An 18,165-nucleotide genomic window follows, 5' to 3' on the forward strand; every position below is an offset into this window, starting at 1 on the left:
AGGTATTTTTCTTCTGAATTTGCTGTTTAGCCACAGACTGTGAAATGAAATAATTCCCTAAGGTGACCAGTAGCATCAGTGAAATGGAAAAAAAAAGTTAACACTTCAAACTTTCTGTATTCACCTGAATAGTCAGGGAACTTTCACCTATTTTATTTAGGTTTTCTTTTTTTGTTTGTTTTTTTGTTTTTCCAAATTCCAACCAGAAGCTAAATACAATTGGAAACTGGTAAGCACTAGTTTTACTCCAAAGGAGTAGGATCATTCAGATTTACTCCAATAAAAGTATGCAACCCTTAAGCAAAGCTCTTCTTCATTTAAAGGAAAAAAAAAAAAAAAACACCTATACAGTAGTCTTTCCTTATGTTCATTGCACAAAATGAGTTCTGCTTTTAGAACTTTGATACTCAATGGTTAATTTTACAATTTAAGATTCCAACTTTATAACCTTTTTCCACTCCAAAACACCCTTTAGTTTTTCTTTAGGATGGTGTAGAAACCAGCATTTCTGCAACAATTCACTGGAATTTTTTTCTTTGTAATAAAAATCTCTTCTCTGTAAAACCAAAAAACAAAACAAAACAAAGTCCTCTACCTATCATAGTTTCTGCAGCTATGAATGTATTTCTCAGTTTTATAGCTGCTTTATAGCTACTTCAGACTCCAGATCTGCTTTAATGAGTATAACTGCATCCACACGCAGCAGAATACTCCTACAATAGCAACTTGGGGAAAGAGATCTGGAAAAAAAAAATACATGAGTACCAGGAAACAAACATGGCCCAGTAAAATATGAGGCAAGAATGCCTACAATGAGATGCGTTTTTCATTTAAGATTTCTTTCCCATGGTTGTATTTTCTTTTTTAAACAACCAGTTCTGGTCATTAGAATGAATCTGACAGTGCTCTGGAACGACTGTGATTATAGCAAAGCTATTGTTTTTAAAAATGTTATTTATACCTGTTACATTCACTTCTCACCCTCTAAATACTGATGACAGATGTAAAAGAGGCAAATACCAGCACAAATGGGAAGACCATAAAAATGAGTATCACCTTGTGCTTTCAGATACATTTAAGCATTTCAGTGTACAATAGTCCTTTCATTTCACATTTTTAGTAAGATACTGATGCAGTGCAGCAAATATGCAAAGCATCTTCTTTCACACAGTCTGTGCACGACATCTAATTTTTAAGTTCTGAGATAAAAATGATTTAAAAAAATCCAGGATGAACGAGTTTCAAAATGCATAGTGTTCTGTGCATGAGTCCATTTTCTTTAAACTCTGAAAGAATAAAGTGGTAAGAAAACAAGAAAAAAAATTGCTGCTGCATTCTCTGATCTTCTCCATTTTGCTGGTCAGTACTCTACTCTGGCATATAAGGACGGAGGTGATCCTCTATGGTGCCAACTGCCCAGTGGGTGAGCTGTTCCTGTGGCAGGTAGAGGCAGATGCTGCATAACTTGAAGATTGTAGCTTTGTTTTTTGGAGTCTGGAAGGGGAAACATTTTAATACTTTTTAAAAATAAAACTTTAGCATAACTGTCACATGAAGTCAACTTCCCACAATTAAGCATCTTAACATACAGAGTAAGGGACAAATTACAGTCCCTATCCATATTCTAGACAGACAAAATCTTGCCATATAAGATGCAAAAAAAATTTATGCAGAATTAAAAGATAAAAAGTTGGGGAAGTAAACCAGAGACTACTTGCTAGAAGAAATTAAAGCTAAAAGCATTTCATGAGTTTGAAGTCATTTTTACATAGAGGAAGACAAAGCAGATGTGGTAAGAATAGAAGCTAGTGAGAGGATGAAGGAATAGGTAAAAATTTAAGGCTGGGTGTGGTGGTGGTACTCTCAGCACTTTGGGAGGCTGAGTCAGGAGGATTGCTTGAGCCCAGGAGTTCAAGACCATTCTGGGCACCATGAGGAAAACCCACCTCTACAAAAAATACAAAAATTAGCTGGATGTGGTGGCACATGCCTGTAGTCCAGCCACTTGGGAAGCTGAGGTGGATCACCTGTACCCAGGAGGTCAAGGGTATGGTGAGCCATGATCATGCCAGTGTACTCCAGCCTGGTGACAGAGTGAGACCCTGTCTCAAAAAATAAAAGAAAGATTTAAGCATATCCTGGGGTAAGGGACTAGAAGAAAGCCAAACTATTACCAGTTAAATCAAAAACCCTTATTTTTAAGACGTAGTTACCATTTGAACATCCAACTTAACTACAAAGTTCATCTTTTGTTCACTATCTAGCACCTCTAAAAGGCAAAATAAAGACTTTGAAGATGTCTAAAGTAGTCTACAAATGTAAATGAACCTATACATATGTACATATACTTTACTTGTATTAATTTTAAATGTAACAACCTTAGGTTAAATTTAACAACCTTAGGATTATCATTTGTTCAATTTCACAGAAGCAAAATGCTCACTCACAACAGTTACCTGTCCAAGATCACACAGCCAGCAAGTGGCTGCATCTAAAAACTAAACTGCAATACTTCGATTGCTGCTTAAAAGGGAAGTGGTTATTTGTTGTTGGCAGTGTTTTTTTTTTTTTTTTTTTTTTGAGATGGGGTCTCACTGTGTTACTCAGGCAGGAGTGTGTTGGTGCCATCATGGCTCGCTGCAACTCTTAAAATCCTGGGCTCAAGCGATTCTCCCCACCTCAGCCTCCAGAGTAACTAGGACCACAGAGGCGTGCCACAATGTCTGGCTAATTTCTTTGATTTTTTGTAGAGATGAGGTCTCACTCTGTTGCCCAGGCTGGTCTTGAACTCTTGGACTCAAGCAATCCTCCCCCATCGGCCTCCCAAAATGCTAGGATTACAAGAGACACTGTACCCAAATGGAAGTGCTTATTTGAAATAAATGTGGATCTTTTAAATAAATGTCACTCATCCTTTTAGATTTAAAAAGTCGGCTGGGCACAGTGGCTCAAGCCTGTAATCCCAGCACTTTGGGAGGCCAAGGCAGGCAGATCACAAGTTCAGGAGAACGAGACCATCCTGGCTAACACGGTAAAACCCCGTCTCTACTAAAAATACAAAAAAATAAAATAAAAATTAGCCAGGCATGGTGGCATGCGCCCGTAGTCCCAGTTACTCGGGAGGCTGAGGCAGGAGAATGGTGTGAACCCGGGAGGTGGAGCTTGCAGTGAACTGAGATCCCACCACTGCACTCCAGCCTGGGCGACAGACTCCCTCTCAAAATAAACAAACAAAAAAGAGGGCCAGGTCAGTGCTTCTGGAAACACAATGTGTTTCAAATCACCTGAGGGTTCTGTTTAAAGTGCGGATTCTGATTCGTAGAGTCTGAGAGTCTATATTTTTAACAAGTTCTCAAGTGATGTTTATCCGTTGCCCACACATCTGGTAGAAATGCTTTAGGGCAACAGTTCCCATTACTGTTCACTAGAATCGTGACTTTTAAAAGCTTCGAAGGAGGTGGGGTTTTTCCCTTTTGTTTAAAAAAAAAAAAAAAAAAAAAGCTTGCCAGGTTGCTGTAAAGTGCAGCAAAATTTGGGAACCATTGTTCTACGGTGAGGTCTAGGAAATACTGTTTTAAAAATTCATTTTTTTTGAGACAGGATCTCGTTCTGTCACTCAAGCTGGAGTGTAGTGGCAAGATCTCACTGTAGCCTCCTAAGCTCAAGCAGTCCTCCCCCTTCAGCCTCCCCAGCAGCTGGGACTACAGGCACATGCCACCATGCCTGGCTAGTTTTTATATTTTCTGTAGAGATGAAGTTTCGTCATGTTGCCCAGGCTGCTCTGGAATTCCTGAGCTCAAGCAATATACCCGCCTCGGCTTTCCAAAGTGCTGGGATTACAGGCGTGAGCCACCATGCCCAGCCTTTTTTTTAAGTAACTTCAAAAATAATGCAGTGTTTGGGGGACAAAACAAGTAACTTGTATAAAAAACATTTACTAACCAATAAGCTTTTTGAATGAGCCTGTAAGTGGTTTTCAAAAAACCTGCTTACCTGCAAGTGCTGTCTGTCAATGAAGAGAAACACTGACTGGTTAGGATTGTTGACAACGATTCCAGTCTTGTCCTTGCGGCTCAGTACATGCAGAAACTGTTTTTCATAGTCACCGTGATGAAACTCAAATTTGGCCTAAATACAAAATACAACATTTGTATTTAACAAGTTATACTACCTGAAACATCTGCATCTATATGCATATAGCTGTGCTGTCCAATAAAAGAGCCAACAGTCAAACGTTATTTCTTCCTCTTTAAAAAACAAATTATGGCAAACCCACAGCTAGTATCACAGGCAAAAATTTAGATTAAAAGATATTTACAATTCCATTCTTCAGTAACACTAGCCACATTTCAAATGCTCGATGGTCACATGACTACTGGCCACCATTAAGAACAATCTCTTGAGATACAGAACATTTCCTTAATTCTAGAGAACTCCATTGGACAGTACACTCCACGGCGACAGCTGATCGGGAAATTCTCTGCATCAAAATGACTAAATCCTAGTACTCCATGATCATAAAATTGTATTTTCAAACCTACTCAGTCCAAGACTTCCACCATAGTACTTTAAGCCTCAAGGACATCTTTTTTGATTAGGAGGCACATTGTTAATTGCTGTTTCTAAGAAAAAAATAAATAAATGTTTATTCTAACCCTAGCTGCACAACTCACTAGTTACGTGACCTTACGCAGATCCCTTAACTTACCTAAACTTCAGCTTCCTCATCTATAAAATAAAGCCGTAACCCATTTCACAGGACAGTTAAGAGGATTAAATGAAATGTAAAGCCCACAACTGAAATACAGTTCTGCTCCTCACAGATAGGCTATGTTTTTATGTGATTTTTTCCCACAGCTAGCCTTGGGTTGTTTTCAAAAATTTTTGAAGTTATGAAAGACTGTTATCAATTAAGTCAGAACACGCCCTTCAATCTTTTAACATGAGGAAGATCAACTCCATCCTCCCACAAAATATCTGTTGGGCATGGGGAGACACCAAATGCTAAGACATGACCAGGCTTGATGAAGAATTCAAGAAACCTAGACTTAACAATATGATATTTAGATAATACTGAGTTGTACGAATAATCGTTAGTCCATTTGGTTCAAACAAATTTTATTGCCCTGTTACGTCTAAAACAGTAGGAAATAAGACCATTGAAAAACCAAGTTCCTGCTACGCAGGATTTTATACCTAGGAGCTTTTCTTATAAACCATAACATAAACTATGATATAGCATCACAATACACTACATGTAACATGACACTGAACTGTACTTCCATACAATTCAAATACTAAATTATTCGTATGATCATAACCATATCAAAAGCATGCTATTAGCTACTAAAAAATAGGAATAAGGTTACTTCAGCCTTAACGGGCTTATTACACTGCTGAAGAGGACAAGTACATCCAAATATAAAATCCAACTTGCTTCAATTGCTTTCCCAGAATAAGATGTGATTATTTGTAAAACTCCAATTTTACAATTGTACAATTTACAAAGATGGAGTTTCGCTCTTGTTGCCCAGGCCGGAGTGCAATGGCGCAACCTTGGCTCACTGCAACCTCCGCCTCCTGGGTTCAAGCGATTCTCCTGCCTCAGCCTCCCGAGTAGCTGGGATACAGGCATGCACCACCACGCCCAGCTAATTTTGTATTCTTAGTAGACACAGGACTTCTTCATGTTGGTCAGGATGGTCTAAAACTCCTGACCTCAGGTGATCCGCCCTACTCAGCCTCCCAAAGTGTTGGGATTACAGGAATGAGCCACCGCGCCCAGCCCAAATTCGGTTCTTATCATCAAACTGCTATAGGAGAAAAAAATAAGTAACAGTAAGTAACACGGGAACATTATGATTTTGGATTGCACCTTTAAAGATTAAGAGAATTTCCCCAGGACAAGTAGCAATGGTAAGTAATCTGATAAATGCTGACTGGGCATGGTGGCCCAAACCTATAATCCCAGCACTTTGGGAGGCCAAAGCGGGAGGATCACTAGAGGCCAGGAGTTTGAGACCAGTCTGGGCAACACAGTGAGATCCTATCTCTACAAAAATAATTAGCTGGGCATGGTGGTGCACACCTGTGGTCCCAGCTACTCATGAGGTTGAGGTGGAAGGATCACTTGGGCCTAGGAGGTCAAGGCTGCAGTGAGCCATGACTGTGTCACTGCACTCCAGCCTGGATGACAGAGTGAGACCCCATTCTCACCATCTAAAAACAAAACAAAACAAAAAAGCCATGCCAGGAAACAGAACCAACACAAAAACAAATGTGTTAAAAACTGAAATACTATTCAAGTAACAAAGCTGCAATATGGGAAGTAACCAAGGTGGGTGCAAGAACAGTAATCACACTGAAAGGAGGTTTGAGTGAGACTGAAAAAGGCCTTCCTTATGTTTCTATAGCATTTCAATTCTATCATATTGAATATCCACTTATGTGAAAAGAAATGGTGTACACACACAAACACATACACAACTTCTCATAAGCAGCATGAAAGAAGTAATTCCCACAGAAGTAACGAAATATTCTAACAGTCGGGGGAGGAGCTAACCTCGGTAGTAGCATTAATAATGAAAAGAAGAGATATATTTCAGTAGTACCTCCTGGCACTTCATAGTACACTGAAGAACTCACTATTTAAAAACAATCCTTATTCTGGTTCCGATTATATCCTCACTGCCCAAATTTTCAGATTTTAAAGTGCTTCAAAAGGCCAGGCACCGTGACTCATATCTGTAATCTCAGCACTCTGGGAGGCTGAGGCAAGAGGATCACTTGAACCCAGGAGTTCAAGACCAGTCTGGGCAACAAAGCAACACCCCATCTCTACAAAAAATTAATTAAATTTTAAAAAATAAGTAAAGTGCTTTAAGAGTCCAAAAAAAAAAAAAAAAAAAAAAAAAAGAGGCCTGTGAGTTAAAATTTACCATTCCTTTTCTCATTTTCTTTGAGAAAGAACTAAGTGAGTTGTATTTAAGGCCCCTCATACAGGATATTCATACATTTCAAATTACTTCAGAAAAGCAAATTAGTTCTTACAATATTAACCTACTTACTGCAGTTGAATTCTAAAGTTATTACCTACATCATACTGCTTACATTCAGTCTAGAATTTTAAGATTCTATAATTAACAGAGGTAACTTTTCACAGTACAGGGTAGTGAGTTAAAAGCATAGTCAGTCCAGGCTTTTATCCTATTTAACTGCCTTGGGCCTTATTTACCTAATTTCTGTCTCAGTTTCCTCCTATCTACCACCCAGTTATTTTAAGGACTGAGATTAAATATATATAAAGTAAGAGAAAGTCTAAGGCCGGGTGTGGTGGCTCATGCCTGTATTCCTACCACTTTGGGAGGCCAAGCCAGGCAGATCACTTGAGGTCAAGAGTACGAGACCAGCCTGGCCAACATGGCAAAACCCTGTCTCAAAAAAAAAAAAAAAGTACAATTATTAGCTGCGCGCCTGTAATCCCAGCTACTCAGGAGGCTGAGGCACAAGAATGGCTCAAACCTGCGAGGCAGAAGTTGCAGTGAGCCAAGATTACGCCACCACACTCCAGCTTGGGCAACAGAGCAAAACCCTGTCTCAAAAAAAGGACAGGCAAAAAGGAAAAAGCTGGCTCACACCTGTAATCCCAGCATTTTGGGAGGCCGAGGCGGGCGAATCACGAGGTCAAGAGATCCAAACCATCCTGGCCAACATGGTGAACACCCGTCTCTACTAAATGTACAAAAATTAGCTGGGTGTGGTGGCGTGTCCCTGTAGACCCAGGGAGGTTGAGGCAGAAGAAATCACTTGAACCCAGGAGGCAGAGGTTGCAGGGAGGCGGAGGTTGCAGTGAGCCAAGATCACGCTACTGCACTCCAATCTGGCAACAGAGTGGGACTCCATCTCAAGAGAAAAAGAAAAAAAAAAAAAAAAGCAGAAGCCTAGTACAGTCAACTCTCAATAAACATCAGCCATGACTTCAAAGAGTACTTGACACAAAACTAAAGTTAACTATTTCGAATAAGGTCCCAGTGGGAAAGGCGGGGTATCAGAAATTTGAAAACATACTGTAATACGCAGACCTACATTTTTCCAATGGAAAATCCTTAACTAAAAAACCAAATCTTAACACCACCTCCAGAAAGTAGATAGAGTTATCAGCCCTGTTCTGAGAACTTTAAATATACCTTTTCTATTCCTGTTTTCATGCCTTTTATATTCATTTTCTCCAGTATTCTTGTCAGATATCATCCATTAAATGACAGAAATACAGATGCTCCACAACTTGTGATGTTACATCCTGATAAACCCAGTGTAAGTTACACGTATTTTAAATCAAAAAGTGACTTTTTAACTTAAAACAATTCCAATTTACAACGAGTTTACCTGGATGTAGTCCCATCATAAATCAAGGAGCACAATGAATTGATATGGCTTTCACATCATGGTAAAGTTGAAAAATCTTAAGTTGAACCATTGGAAGTCAGGGGAATCTGTATACAGTGCTTTCACATGTGTAACCAAAGGATTATCTTTAGAACTCAGCTGAATTAATTTTAACACATTAAAAATGATTATTAGAGCTTATGTGTAGCAACATTACCATGGGGGCGGGAGAGTTTATCAACTTATACAGTCTGTGAAAAATATAAGCACCACAAAGATACTTCAGGGTAATAAGCAGAAGCAAAAGTTTTAAATTACAAATAATCCTCACAATTAGCTTAAAATAAAGCCTTATAATATTTGATTTAGTATACTTAAAATGAGTCCTTAATGTCATCATTTTTCTGCTTATAAAAGTATACTTAACAAAATTGTGGCAATATATGCCATAAGTTATAAAGGAAACATATATGTAAACACATATAATAAAAAAGGAAAGTTAGCTACACCTGACCTACAACCAAGCACAACTAACACTTTGGTGGACCTCCATCTTCTATGCATGCAAATATACTATAAATAAAACTAGGTTCAACATGAGTAAATGCCCTTAACACTAGAGGGGGGTTTCACTTGAGGAATGTCCGGTATACCATCACAAACAGTCAAAAGTCAGCAAGATTTTAAGGTTAAGAATGACTACTAAATTTACTTCTTTCCTCTATAATTTTATATACAAATCAACTTCTAGAAAATGATTTCTTCACACATTTCAGATCACACTCCTTTGGGAAGCAGCAGAGTTAAATATACTGTTTTAGAAGGATGTGTGGTGAAGGCTACAAGAGTTACAGATTTCAGAAGCTCATGTGTGGGCCCCTCTATAAGTCAATAAATGTCCACTTCAAAAGATTTTCTCTAGCCATAACTTCAAAGCCACACTGGGCAGGTGGGACCACCACAATGTCAAGAGATTCTATAATCCAAATGCTTTCTTCTCTTGCATCACAATACTCTAAATAGGGGGGACTCGTGAAATAAAACTATCAGAAACCATATTCCCAAAGAATTTATCAAGTTAGACCCTATTATATTCTAGTAGTTTTCACATACTGAAATACTCATCACACTTATTTTAGACCAAAATACCTGAACAGGCCTAAAAGGCTCATCAGATTCCTTCCACCTAGAAAACAGGAGACAGACAATTTTTTCAATATCATTCCGAGGCCAAAGAATGAAATCCATCTCCTGAGTACAGCCAATTACATCCTATAAAATGAGGAGGAAAAAAAGAGTTTACTTTTAAAGAAACAGCTACATCAAGCAATGTCACAAATTATAGGGTTTCCCTACAAAAACATTTTATAAGTACAAAAGACCTACCATATATCATTTTATATCTTAGGAAGTAAACATAATAGTTTATAATCTGAATAGCTCATGATGTAATTTTTTATTTTTGGAGAGGGTCCCTCTCTGTGGCCCAGGCTGGAGTGCAATGGCGCAATCTCTGCTTACTGCAACTTCCGCCTACCAGGTTCAACTGATTCTCGTGACTTAGCCTCCCAAATGGCCGGGATTACAAGTGTGTGCCACCATGCCCAGCTAATATTTTTTGTATTTTTAACACAGACGGGGTTTCACCACATCGGCCAGGCTGGTCTCGAACTCCTGACCTCAGGTGATCCACCCACTTCGGCCTCCCAAAGTGTTGGGATTACAGGCGTTAAGTCACTGCGCCCGGCCCTAATTTTTTTATCTTGCAGAGAGTCACATACACTCAGTCCAATGCTCCTAACACCAAGACCTAGATTAATCAGTGCATAGAGAAAACTCCAACAAAATATCTGATATCTGTTGTGTTGTCAGACCCTGAAACTTTATTTCCACCTTTAAAAATCAGAATCTATTTAACAAAGATGTCTTAGAACTCCTAATATGAATCACTATCCTATTATAGTTGAAATGCTATTTTTATGTTGATAGGAAACTACTTTTCTCCATTCCTGACTTCTGCTTCATTACTATAGCCAGCGTATTAATTTTTGAAGGTCCACAAATCTCTTCCAGACCAGTACGTGGTTATCACCAGCATTCTCCCCAAGTAACTGTGGGGATATCTTGGTTCAGGTATGCCCAGATTAACTTTTAATATGTTGCAGAAGTTTACAAAGCTGGAAACACCTCCTTATATTCATATTCCTCCCACAAAAGGAAATACAATAAACGGAGATATAAGACATGTATCCACAATAATAATACACACGATTATGAGCCTAATACAACAAAGTTTCCCATGTTTTACTCAAGGTCAAATTTTAAAAAACAAACCTACTTTAAAAATTTTAAAACTTTATGTATAACACTTAAATGATTAAAAATAGTTGGCTACTGGCTGGGTGCAGTGGCTCACACCTGTAATCTCAGCACTTTGGGAGGTCAAGGCAGGAGGATGACTTGAGGTCAGGAGTTCCAGACCAGCCTAGCCAACACGGCAAAACCCCGTCTCTACCAAAAATACAAAAAATTAGCCGAGCATGGTGGCACACAACTGTAGTCCCTACTCCCAGCCACTCAGGGGGCTAAGGCAGAGGCATCATTTGAATACGCGGGGGCAGAGGCTGCCATGAGCCAAGATCACGCCACTGCACTCCAGCCTCAGCAAAAGAGCAAAACTTTGTCTCAAAAAAAAAAAGTCCGCGATCATCAACACCTAACACGGATTAAAGAAATTCCTTTATATACTTTATCCACATAAGAATGGTCTGGGGTAAAAAAATGTCTTTTTCTAATCCTACAAACATAGTGCTTTAAAGTCACGATCCCAGTTATCAACATGGCACAAAGACAAATTTACCTTTAGAGACTGGTCACTATCATAACTACCCACTTTAAGGGGGGATTGGGGGGGTGGGAAACACAAGGTTAATCCACAGAAACTTTATCAAGTCAAGACTTAAGGCAGAACTTACCCTTCTCATAGACTGATATCGAGGAGCATGGAGCTGTACCACATCCTTCTGTAAAAGCTCTAGGGAACTTTCCAAGGAATAGCTGGAATCTCGCACACCTTTCAGGATATTTTCTTCATAATTATTTGTCATGACTGGTATAACCTCAGACACTTCAAAAAGTGCTGACTTTTTCTTCTAAAAGAAAAGAAAATGGTGTATTAACCCACAGGGAGCACAGCCTTTTAACACTCAGTTCATATTACAATGTCATGTAACATTAACTCCACAAAATTCTTAACTGTCTGAAATAACTTATATACTGAAAACACATGTTCAGATAGGTAATTTGTTCTGTTCCTCTCCTACCCTCCCCCTCCAACCATACATGTACAAGCTATCATTTGAATGTTTAATGCTTGAGTTTTATAGCACAATGGTATCCATAGCATTATTCTGGACACTATTTCTTAAAATTAAAAATCTCACCAGTTTTAAAACAACGCTATTCAGACAAATGAATTGTTTCATTCCCATGGGTGGGTTTTTTTTTTTTTTTTTTTTGAGATGGAGTCTCGCTGTGCTGCCCAGGCTAGAGTGCAGTGGCACGATCTTGGCTCACTGCAACCTCTGCCTCCTGGGTTCGAGGGACTCTCCTGCCTCAGCCTCCCAAGTAGCTGGGATTACAGGCCTGCGGCACCACATCTGGCAAATTTTTGTATTTTCAGTAGAGATGGGGTTTCACCATGTTGGTCAAACTGGCCTTGGACTCCTGACCTCAAGTGATCCGCCTGCCTCAGCCTCCCAAAGTGCTGGGATTACAGGCGTGAGCCACCGCACCCAGCCAAAACCATCAATATTTGAAAGACTAAAAAAAAGCACACCAAGTTATCTTTTAACACTAGTCGAGACTAAGTTCGCATCACAAAACTACTTTTTGAAATTCTATACTATTAAGTATATATCATGAATTATTCAGGGCAACTGCATGGACACTGTCCATTCACAGAATAAAACCAGATTATCATTGGTGTTAAAGAATTAGATGGTGCAATCTGGGGCAATGTATAGATTAAATACAAAGATCTGGTCTCATCACTTATTATCTTGGATTAATCAAGATCCAAGATATGCTCCAATCATTCCAAGATATGCTCTTGGAAGAGCATACATTATATCATCTTCAACTAAAATCCAATCTCATCAATTCTGAGTCAGCTTGTCAACAAAACAAAAGTGGAGATATAAGTCCTTGATACCACCCAATCTTGGGACAGTCACTTCAAAAATTACTTTAAAATCACTTCACAACACTATACTTCAGCAGCTAAGAATGTTCTTAAATACAAATAACCTTTTAGGAGTTAAGAGTTGGGGCTATGCATGGCAGCTCCTGCCTGTAATCCCAGCACTTTAGAACACCACAACAGGAGGATCACTTTAGCCCAGGAGTTCAAGACTAGCCTGGGCAACACAGTGAGGCCTGTCTCAGCAACAAAAATAAGTAAATAAAAGAGTTAAACAGTAGGGGAAAACCTGGGAAACTTTCAGATACTAAATAGATACCACACTAAGACTGTATTTCTGATATGAAATTAGCTAACAATTTAAGCACCAAAATTCAAGCAGCACTTCCTTATATTCATAACCTCATCTCCGGTGAAATAAGCCTTGTTGATAATTTAAGAAAATGTTCACTTTAAGTTGCAAAAATTACTGCTTTTATCATCCCATCCTTGACTACTCACAACTCACTGTTTGCTATTTAACTGTGGAACTAATTCGGATTAAGACCTCTACCTCCCCTAAAAATGAAACTTCTTCTAGGTCATTTTGAATTTTTAAAAACTGTACTTCTATACGAGGCAAAATGAACTCTAAGTAAAAAAGAAAATCACACTTCTAAACACAAATTAACCATTTCAGTATTTAATTGCTCCTAAAAGTTAAGGTGCACTCTACTTCATTAAATGTATGAGAAAAAGTTACCTACATTACGGAGTTTAAGAAACAGACTAACTTTAGCATATAAACAGTCTAATTACAATTTAACATTTCAAGCATCTTATTTATACTCTACATTAGATAATCTTTAAATTCCGTCCTAAGGTTTCCTATGTTAACTCCACATAAAATTTTATAATGTTGCCCACCCCATGTCAACTCAGTGTATACTACTATTAAGCTTCACACTCAAATTTATTTCCAAACCAAGAAACGCTCAAGGATCTTTTCGTATGCTGCAACTGCTCAATTCACAGAATCACCCCTAAGGGTGAAAAACAGAGCATACAAAGCAGACTTTTTTCAACCACTCTTTAACCTAATATTCATAATAATTTAAGAGTAACAAATAATACACACTTACAAAAATCACTTGTGCTAATTCACCATTAAGAACTTTAAATTACCTTCTCCTTGAATACAAACGCAATATACATCTTGAAGTCAAACTGGTCAGCTAGAGATTCTTTTTTCTTTCTAAGCTGAGCACGTAGTCTGTTCAGAGCTTGTTTCTTCCGGGAGTTTGGGTCCCCCATTTTGAAATACAGGTGGTACTAAAGCCTTTGGAAATTGTCACTAAACTATGGGCACTTTTTCTTAAGACTCAAGTACAACAGAAACAAGTCATTTTTTTTCCTGCTAATATGATTGAATAGCGAAAATCACGACTGTAACCCAAAAACTGCACCTTCTGGCAATATTAGCAGACTGTCATATTACAGGGTCAAGAAACAAAAGCTGCTGTCCAGTCATGTTTGGACAATAACGTTTGGGGTCAGACGGGAAAAAGGGAGGGAAGAAAGGAAAGAAAGAGGAGAAACTACTTCAACTAACTTTCTGGAAAACACATTTGGCTTAACTGCCAAAATAAAGGCTTTGCGGAGAAATGAAAAGCCTATAATCAGGATTTAGGTGTGCAATAAAACACAGCTGACACCAGACCAATCCCTAAAATCCATCCGGATTTTCCCCTCTTTTTAGAAAAGGGATTAAGAAAAGGAACAGGGAGGGGGGGGAAGTGTGATCCTTGCTTTCCAAAAAAAACAACAAACAAAAAGAAAACTCACCAAAACCAAAACAAAAACCAAAACAAAACACCAAAAACAGGGTAGGTGAATGAAACTGAAATATCCAATTAGATTTTACCCAGCCAGCTCCATGGCTGTAGTACCTAATTCTTAGTTATTTCAGATTTCACTATTGCTATGTATTGTCAGTGCTTGTTATTGATTACACTTGGTGGTGAGCGTAGAGAAAAGTGCAAAATCAGTAGAGAAGGAAAGGGAGAGGTACAGGGTTTCCCTGCAATCAACTACAGTGTATACCGGGGGCGGGCAGCTGTTGCCCAAAGGAGCCATGAGAAAAAACAGCGGAGTCATTACCAACTTCCCCATCACCCACATTTTCACCCTCTGGCGGCTGCTAACGCTGCTGCCAAGGAGAATCATGATGGCAAAAGGAAAAGGGGTATATAATACGGTATTAATTATTCCGGCTCTGTGGTTAGACCTGATTAATGCCCGGGTTCCCAACACCCCCAGCCTGCAACTAGTCCTACATTCCCCAAGGGAGACTTCCCTGTGGATTTGCCCCCGTTCAAGATGGTGGGGAGTGCGATTTATCTTCTTGTGAGCATTGCCGAGGCAAAGGTGGCGGGTTCTTCTCCCAAATCCCAGGCGGTGCCCGGAGACCACCTGCCTTCCACCCCTCCAGGTCCCACCCCCACCCCTTGCCTTCAGCGGCAGCGACTCACTCGCACCACGGGAGACACAGGATCACTCAGGTTTTCACTCATTTCATCGTGGAAACAATTCCCGCCCGGGTGGAGTAGGCGGGAGAGGGTAAATGGGAAGGTTCAGTGGGGAAAAAAAGAAAATAATTGTGTTAATATTACTTCTAAAGTAAGCCCACCCACCCTCCCCCCAAAAAATTAAGTTCCCGGATTAGCTCTCTCTCGTTGAACAGACCATGTTTCCAGAGTTTGGATTGTTTAGGGTGGGGTCGTTAGTTTGTTTCCCGAGGGGCAGGGGGTGGAACTGAGGCAGTTAGGGCGGGGTGGGTGACAGGGAAATCCCCTCCCTGTCCCCGCGAAGCCCGGGACTCACGGACCGACTCTCGGGCGGGGTTTGGGCCCTCTAGCCGCAGCCTGCGGGCGGAGCGGTGGCGGCGGCGGAAGAGGCGGCGGCGGCGGGGGCGCTGCTCGTAGCACGGGCAGGAGCCATGTCAAGAGAAAACCACCAGCCAACTGAGCCCCTCCATCCCCGCTGCAGTGCGCACTGTGACTGGACCGCCCGCGCTGCTGCCGCCGCTCAGCCCCCACCTGGGACCCATAGTCTGGCTCGGCGCCCTGGGCGGCGACGGAGGGGAAGGACGCGGAGACAGCGGCGACAGGGAGAGAAAAAGAAAAAGAGGAAAAACGAAAAGAAAGATGGGGAGTTGGATCGGTACTGGCGGAGGAGGGGGAAGGGAAAGGAAGCCCTGCGCTAAGGGTCAGCGAAGTAACCCCCCAAAATAAAGTTATTTCAGTTCAAGCATCTGCTCTTGAGTCTTTCTTCCCCCTACAGTCGGATTCCGGCTCTCAGAAAAAGTCGAGGAGACCCGGAGGGGGGAAAAGCCGAAGCTGTTGGTGAGCGTCCGCGGCGGTATTGCCTCGTTCCCCCCCCCACCGGTGGCTGCAGAAGCGGCGACGGCCTCGGGCGCCTCCCGGGTCCGGGGCAGAGTCGCGTTTGAGAAAGAACCGAGAACAAACAACTTAAAATGGCAGCGAGGCCGCTGCGTCACCCGCCTCTCACCGGCACCGCCCCGGTGTGACTGCGACTGCGCGTCCTCTGGGACCCCACCATTTGCACAGAATCAAAGGGGGAGAAAGGATTGGAGGTAGGAAAGTTTGCAAGGTTATCGAAAAACAGGAAAACAGATCAAGAGGACAGAATAACAGTAGGTCTTTTAAAAGTTGAGTCTTTGAATTTAACCTTTCCATTTCAGTAATCTCGCCTCAAAAGGGAGTTTGAGTGTTGAGACGCCTCTCTCTTCCAGTATGGAGTGTCCAAGGGGCGTGGAAAGGGTCTCCCCGCCACTCCTCCGCCCCCCTTCTTCAGGAAGTCCCGGTCTCCTGAGTTGGCTCTTCGCCCCGCCCCGATGACATCATAAAAGCACGCCCTCTACCAGCCTCAACAAAACACCCGGATGGAGTCGCACTTCCCGAGTCTCGTCATCCTCTCAGAGTCAGGCTGGGCGCGGGACAGAGCCGAACCAGCGACCTGGGCGGGCCAAAACTGGGGAAGTGGGCGGAGAGTGGGCGAGCGTAGGGGCGGAGCAAAGAAGGAAAAGGAGAGTGTGTGTTGGAAGATTGGAAGATTCTTATTTCGATTCTTATAATTGTTAGTTCTTCTTGGGGTCGCTCCCGCGGTATCCTGCGGCAGCAAACCCAGAACTCATTTCGACACCTGTAATTTAAACGGCGTGCTGGAGCAGATGTCTCATGTTAGTGCCACTTGCCTCTGTCCGCACCCCGCCACGTGCGCAGGCAGGGAGGGCGGTCCTCAAGCTTCGAACAAGGTCAAAGACCTTGTTCAGACGTTGCTGCTGTGGCTTAGGAGAGGAGCAGTCCAGTCCGACTCGTGGATTTTTACCCACTGCTGTCAGAACACACTTTCTGTTAGGATCCCCCAGGACCTCAGACCTACAGCCTGCCCCTTAGGTGGTTCACTGTCTTCAACGAAACGTTTGCCGCCGAATCGCACGTCCTTGGCCCAAAGAGTCCATTTTTCAAAGCTCCAATGTGCTCATTAAAACACAGTTATGCCGGCCGGGCGCGGTGGCTCAAGCCTGTAATCCCAGCACTTTGGGAGGCCGAGACGGGCGGATCACGAGGTCAGGAGATCGAGACCATCCTGGCTAACACTGTGAAACCCTGTCTCTACTAAAAAAAAATACAAAAAACTAGCCGGGTGAGGTGGCGGGCGCCTGTAGTCCCAGCTACTCGGGAGGCTGAGGCAGGAAAATGGCGTGAACCCGGGAGGCGGAGCTTGCAGTGAGCTGAGATCCAGCCACTGCACTCCAGCCTGGGCGACAGAGCGAAACTCCGCCTCAAAAACAAAACAAAACAAAACAAAACAAAACAACACAGTTATGTAAGTACTTAGCAAAGGTCAATACTCCACATAAGCAATGCTTATGTGCTCATTGGCTACTCTGCTGAGATTTTAGAAGTCCATTGGGACCCCAATTACTACTTTTCACTTCGTGAAGTCAAAATAGATCAGCTGTAATAACATTATTTCAGCCATGAGCCAAAAGAATAACTGGTACTCACCCTTTAATATAAATTGTCCAGAACCAAAGGATGAGAGTCCTGAGGTTTCCAAATAACTTCTAATCTCGGGAAGATAAAGCTTGCATTTTGCTAGTGCTTTGCTGATTTGTTTTCAAAATCATGTAACTATGGAAAGCTCACAGGGATAAAACTGAAAATGTCACGTAGTTTAGGGCATTGGTTTATAAAAGAAAGATTTTTAAAAGTAAGCCGAGCACGGTGGCTCACGCCTGTAATCCCAACACTTTGGGAGACCGAGGCAGGCGGATCACCTAAGGTCAGGAGTTCGAGACCAGCCCGGCCAACATAGTGAAACCTCGTCTCTATAAAAAATACTAAAATCAGCCGGGCGTGGTGGCAGGCGTCTGCAGCCCCAGCTACTCGGGAGGCTGAGGCAGGAGAATCGCTTGAACCCGGGAGGCGGAGGTTGCAGTGAGCCGAGATCGCACCATTGCACTGCAGCCTGGGCAACAGAACGAGACTCCGTTGGAAAAAAAAAAACACACA

The 18,165-nt window shown here is 41.6% G+C and overlaps 1 protein-coding gene across 3 annotated transcripts; it reads right to left on the reverse strand.

Annotated features, from left to right (window-relative positions):
* Positions 1 to 111: 111 nt before the first annotated feature.
* Positions 112 to 16,153, reverse strand: C6H6orf62 (chromosome 6 C6orf62 homolog). Of its 3 annotated transcripts, none has more exons than XM_009204517.2 (5): positions 15,097 to 16,153; positions 11,361 to 11,537; positions 9,535 to 9,657; positions 3,994 to 4,128; positions 112 to 1,494 (listed from the first exon to the last, which is right to left on the reverse strand). In XM_009204517.2, exons 1-5 carry the CDS (start codon positions 15,136 to 15,138, stop codon positions 1,369 to 1,371), a joined length of 603 nt encoding a protein of 200 aa, XP_009202781.1. In that variant the 5' UTR covers positions 15,139 to 16,153; the 3' UTR covers positions 112 to 1,368. The 3 variants fall into 3 exon arrangements, with proteins under 3 accessions (XP_009202781.1, XP_003897178.2, XP_021792737.1); XM_003897129.4 differs by lacking the exon at positions 15,097 to 16,153 and adding an exon at positions 13,751 to 14,571; XM_021937045.2 differs by lacking the exons at positions 9,535 to 9,657; positions 15,097 to 16,153 and adding an exon at positions 13,751 to 14,571.
* Positions 16,154 to 18,165: the final 2,012 nt, after the last annotated feature.

The sequence above is a fragment of the Papio anubis genome, chromosome 6 (assembly GCF_008728515.1).
Source record: "Papio anubis isolate 15944 chromosome 6, Panubis1.0, whole genome shotgun sequence".
In the NCBI taxonomy this organism is placed as follows: Eukaryota; Metazoa; Chordata; class Mammalia; order Primates; family Cercopithecidae; genus Papio; species Papio anubis.

Bases quoted from the DNA above. Each gene is read 5' to 3' on its own strand.
- C6H6orf62 (XM_003897129.4), bottom strand. From the start codon at position 13,879: ATGGGGGACCCAAACTCCCGGAAGAAACAAGCTCTGAACAGACTACGT. The intron at 11,538-13,750 runs GTAATTTAAAGT...CTTTTCTTTTAG, and splicing joins CGTTTGTATTCAAGGAGAAG to AAGAAAAAGTCAGCACTTTT. The intron at 1,495-3,993 runs GTAAGCAGGTTT...TTCCCCTTCCAG, and splicing joins TTGACAGACAGCACTTGCAG to ACTCCAAAAAACAAAGCTAC.